The 5,392-nt window shown below is 43.8% G+C and overlaps 1 protein-coding gene across 1 annotated transcript in view; it reads right to left on the bottom strand.

Moving 5' to 3' along the window:
• Tm4sf4 (transmembrane 4 L six family member 4) overlaps window positions 1–5,093 on the bottom strand; it is a 16,554-nt gene extending 11,461 nt beyond the window's left edge. The window contains exons 1-2 of the mRNA XM_021158287.2: window positions 4,664–5,093; window positions 3,896–3,985 (exon numbers count right to left, since the gene is read on the bottom strand). Coding sequence (XP_021013946.1) covers window positions 3,896–3,985; window positions 4,664–4,837 — 264 coding nt within the window. The 5' untranslated portion in view covers window positions 4,838–5,093. The remainder of the gene's footprint in view (window positions 1–3,895; window positions 3,986–4,663) is intronic.
• Between the last annotated feature and the right edge of the window lie 299 nt (window positions 5,094–5,392).

Genomic DNA, 5,392 nt, shown 5'->3' with positions numbered 1-5,392 from the left:
GAAGTTCTAGGTGAAAAAAAAAAAAAAAAAAAAAAAAAAAAAAAAAAATGTAGATCTATACTAAACTCTTACTTCATGATAATGCATATAATGCATGCTTTAAAAGCATTGCCTTTTTAAAAAATTTACTCTAATATTTTTTACTTATTCGCTTTACATCTCATTCACTGCCCGCCTCCTGGTCACTCCCTCCCACAATCCTTCCCCCCCCCCATCCACTTCTCCTCTGAATGGGTAGGACCCCTTGGGTACCCCCCTACTCTCACAAATCAAGTGTCTGCTAGGCTACGCTCTTCCTTTCCCACTGAGGCCAGACAAGTCAGCCCAGCTAGAAGACCGTATACACATACAGGCAACAGCTTTTGGGATAGCCCTTGTTCCAGTTGTTCTGGGACCCACAAGAAGACCAAGCTGCACATCAGCTATCTGTGTGGGGAGGCCTAGGTTCAGCTTGTGTATGTTCTTTGGTTGATGGTTCAGATTCTGAGAGCCCCAAGAGTCCAGGTTAGTTGACTCTGTTGGTCTTCCTATGGAGTTCCTATCCCCTTCGGGGCCTGCACTCCTTCCTCCCTTCTATTCTTCCATAATGCCTTTCTTAAATTTTCTTCAATCTGGCTGCTCCTGTAAGGGATAAAGAGCTAGATATTCTGGCTTTGCCTTTAGGGAGCAGTGGTTAGCCGAGCACAAGAAGAAGCGTTCACTCACTTAACTGCACAGAGTTGCCTTACGATGATGACACCAAGATCTTTCTTCAAAATGTCAACCACGTTGCCCTATCTGGGGTGGGGAGGTAGGGATTTATTACTTGATGTTTGCCTTGCCCGCCGCTGTCTCCTTATCAATCTACTTTCCATCCCATTATTAAAGACACTTAACTTGGAGTCAAGTCCAAGGTTTCTAAACGGCCCTTTCCTAAAATGAACGAGTTGATAAAATTAGTTAGTTGTCTCACTGGGCCCTGAGTGATGAACATTTCTCAAAGATTAAAGAGAGTACAGGGGGCAGTGACCAAACAGACAAGGCATGGGAAAAAGAGTTAGTGACCTAAAAACAAACGCAGGTCACCCTGAAAGGTACTCCTTCTTCCGCTTTTCCTGGCTCATTTCAGCCTAATTAATCTGAGAGTTCAGACCTTTGGGCTGAGTGAGACTAAGCCTCTGTCTCCCTCCCTCTCACATAGAGATATGGTTAGATATGAGAGAGAGAGAGAGAGAGAGAGACAGAGAGAGAGAGAGAGAGAGAGAGAGAGAGAGAGAGACAGAGACAGAGACAGAGACACAGAGACACAGAGAGACAGAGACAGAGACACAGAGAGACAGAGAGACAGAGAGACAGAGACAGAGACACAGACCATCAGATTCATTTTCTCAGGCTTCACAGTGAAACTGTGAAGTGGACGGTTTCAAGGATGTTTACAGTTCACAGGTTCACGTTATCTCCACAAGGCTCCTGCCTTCCAATTCCTGCTTTTCTATTATTGAAGGACAGGAATGGTGGTGCAAGCTCAGTTAACATTTGGGGAATGTGCTAGAAAAACATAACAATGCCAGTGGGGGTGGGGCAGACAGCCACTCTGGCTTCTGCTGTGTTTGCTCACAGATCTTTCTACTGGCAGAGTTTCTCAGAGCTCCACAGATAACTGGGGCAGTGTCTACTTGTAAGGAAATGCCTTGAGCATTTACAAAACTCAGATAGGTACCTGTGTAGTGCTTTAATGATGCAGCTCTGTGTGTGTGTGTGTGTGTGTGTGTGTGTGTATGTTTGAGAAAAATGTCTAGTAACTATCTCACTTGGTGTTCCAGAGCCTCTAAACAACTATAAAGCCCAAGCCTTTAACTATAAACATGGTCTTGGAGGGAAATAAGAACACTACCAGGTTCCACAAAGCATCCAGTATGGAAACCTAGAGCTTAGACATGACAGCACAGGCCATACAAACATAGCATAGGCCATGGTTGTGCCGGGAGGCCAGTGATGCCAAGTTAACTTCTTATTTGATAAGAAGTAAGATTATATCCTGGAGGCCTCAGGAACCCTGGTAGATAATATATATTGACCAGATCAAATATTTTAGAACATGTTTGCTCAACTGTGCTGGGAACAAATGAATTTCTTGCTGTACTCTGCATTTAAATCTAAGGAAATTAAAGTTTTGTATAATACTTTGGACATGGCTTCACTTCTGTCCGTGGTTATAGTGAAATCTAGGAACACAGAAGCAAGCCTGCCCTGCTACAGGCCTGTTGTGTACCAGCTGGCCATTGGCCATTATCCCACTCTCCTCAAGGTCAGAAGTGCAAAGACAGATTTTAAAGACAGGTATGGTTTTTATTTATTTTCATCCATATTCCTTAATTAATATTGTTTTTCAAATTGTTACCTCCCATTTATTTGACAAATTATAAATGCTCTGATGGGAAAAAAGGTTTATACAGCGCTTCCTTTCCCTTAGAGTCAATATGAAAATATGATCAAGTGTATAGAACACGTGGCACATAATTATATCAAATGCACCGTTGCTACTTCTTACACTCTTTGCAAATGATGATTTTTGAATGCTGAAATGACCATTTTCAGTAGTTATGATGGTTTTCTAGAAGGTGAATATTCTATGTACGATGTGATGTCACATGAGAAACTACAGTGTACATAAAATACACCATGCACAGCGGCCTTTCATGTGTAAATACCTCTTTCTGGACTAAATCAACAAATGTTGGTGAGAAAGAAATGTCAAGGAGGCTCTGCTTCAGGATGGGTAGAGAGACTTTCAAGAATTCAACGTGGGCTTGGGAGTCTCCACGATGGGAACATGAATCCTGGGAAGCTGGAGCAGGTGCATCCCTTGCTCTTCATGAAACCCAGGCTCTACCTCCATTGTATTTTTGCCTTATCATATGCCCAAATGCTTGATAGTTTTTAATCCAACTGTTTAATTAATTTGTATTACAACTTTGAAAGAAAAACTGAAATCATTAGCAAACATGAACAGTGTCATTAAATGTTAGTCATCTAATGCCCCTTGTGTTCCTAGAGCTTTAGGTTGTTTTTCCTTTGTTACAAAGGAAGTTTGAAGGTTTAGAAACAGCAAAGACTTATCCCCATCAAAATAAGGATTTCTTTCCTTCATAAAATGAAAACAACTGGAGGATAAGTAAAAGAAAACATTCTTTGTTGTTTCGATACGTGTATCTTTATACCAGGGTTTGGTCCATATCTAGGGAATTCTGATCCAGTCCAACTTGCTTATCTTACACTTGGTGTCTTGCCCAGCTGCAGAAATGGGACCTGACCCACATTCCAGCATTCCTCCTGCCCCCTGGGAACATTAATACCTCCCTAGTCTCTGCTTCACCAACTAAAAGATGGATGGCCACGTGAAAAAGGAGAAGAGATTGAAATCCCAAGGCTGATTTTGAATGGCAGTGGGAAATAGAGAGCCTCCATAAAGAGTGACCTTTGCTGTGCTAAAGAAGGGGGCTTAGTTAGCTTTTAGGGAGGGGGAAGATACCATCTTTTATCGTGCCCCAGTATCCTTCAATGGTGATGCAATTGAGGGCTGGAAGAAGGACATGACTTGTTCAAGTTCTCATGTCTTCTTAGTGGCAAAGGGAAACCTGTGGCTCCATCTTTGCCTTCCTTCTGGGGCCTCACTCTGGTTTTAAAGCCCTGGCATCTCAGTGTACTTGTAAAAAATGGATCTACACCTCTATGAAGGCTGTAGACTATATTTATTCTTATTATTACGTATCAGTGAGAATTAGAGCTTAATCCTGTACCAGATGGCCCAGGAGTCTTGGCTGGGGCTGATTACTTGTTTGGCACACCCATGCTGCTCAGCACAAGCCGGCAGTGAACCCCAGAGATTCTGCCAGCTGTCCCCAGAACGACTCACCGCAAATCGCTTCCCACAGCCCTCATTGCCACAGCATCCGCAGCAGTCGTTGTTCTGCAGGCCCAAGAACACAAGCGCAGGGAAGATCATCTGCCGGCAAGAAAAGTGCTTAGAGGGTCTGGGGTGAAGGGAAACCCACACTTTTTCTTGCCAGTGAAGACCTCAGGTCTCAGGGGCTTAAGCCGGGCAGGCAAAATCTAACAGCCGATGGCTCATGGCAGTTTTGAGTACAGGGATTCCATTTGGTCAACTTCTGTGAGGAGATTTTAAGAGTAGATAGGCTGAGTTTTCGTTTACAGGGTGGGTTTAGGGCAAGGATATATTTATACTCAGTGTATAAAAAGCAAGGCCTCCACTACTACAAGCTGGAGGTTCCACGCGTATTGGAAACAAGGAGATGAAGAAGCGGTGAATTCCTGAATGAGAGCTTACTTACAGCTTCTGTGTCCCTTCATTCTAAGTCAATCCATTTGTATAAAGCACTGTGTTCTGTTTTTAGTTCTTATTGCCACAATTGACTAGAGTAAAATAATCAAGTGGCTATTAGCTTGGTTCTCTGGGCTCAGATGTCTTAGGGTGACTCCAGCCCAAACTTGGGGATGAACCACTTAGTAAACCAAGCTGTCCTCAGCCGCGAATAGAAAGGGGGAACTATATTAGGGCACTACTTTTCATCGCATAAAGGTTGTAAGCTTCAGAGTGGCATCCCCTGCAATAAGGACAGATGAGGATTCGCCTTCGTGGGAATGTTAAGGTTTCTCTACTCACCAAGACTCCACTTCCCAATATTCCTCCGAAGTACCAGACCTCATCCGAAAGGTGGCTTTTGTCGTTCACCACTTTTCCTCCAGGAAAGAACAACAGGATATTTGCCAGGAGGCCAAACACAGCCAGGGGAATGAGGGTGCCCCCCAGGCACCTGGCACAGCCCCCAGTACACATGCTGGGGGTCACAGGAAAGCAGAGAGATCAAAGGCTCCTCGCCACCAGCTTCACGGTTCTCCTCAGGGATTGCAGCAGCACGTTTCAGTGGCTGTACCGGGGTCAATAAGAAAAGTGGGACCAAATATCAGAGTTCTTTGAACCTTGGAGACACTTCACTTCTCAACTACGGCAGGCCTTCAGTGGCAATGGGTATTTATATCCCTGACTCTTTGTCTTTTTTTTGCAACCCCATAAATGAGATTACGTTTTGTGCGATCGTTCAATTGTTTTGCCATGGAGACCAATAACCTCTGTTAATAATCCACCAGCACAGACAAGACATTCAAGTTGTTGCAATTGAAGAGAAGGCTGGGACAAGCAGTGCTCAGCGCTGCCCCTTTAATTTCATAATGTCTCTGCCCAAATAAAGAAGTATTCCCTGGGCATTGCATACATCACTCTCATAACCCACTAATATCCTGATTAATGTTATGACTCCCAAACACTAAGTGATCTGCTTGGCTCTTCCTTGGTCTTGTTCACGCAAAGCCTGAAACACAGGCTTATCCAGAT

This window comes from Mus caroli, chromosome 3 (assembly GCF_900094665.2).
Source record: "Mus caroli chromosome 3, CAROLI_EIJ_v1.1, whole genome shotgun sequence".
Classification (NCBI taxonomy): domain Eukaryota; kingdom Metazoa; phylum Chordata; class Mammalia; order Rodentia; family Muridae; genus Mus; species Mus caroli.
The sequence above is the reverse complement of the archived record's forward strand: the minus strand, read 5'-3'. Positions and strand labels throughout refer to the sequence as shown.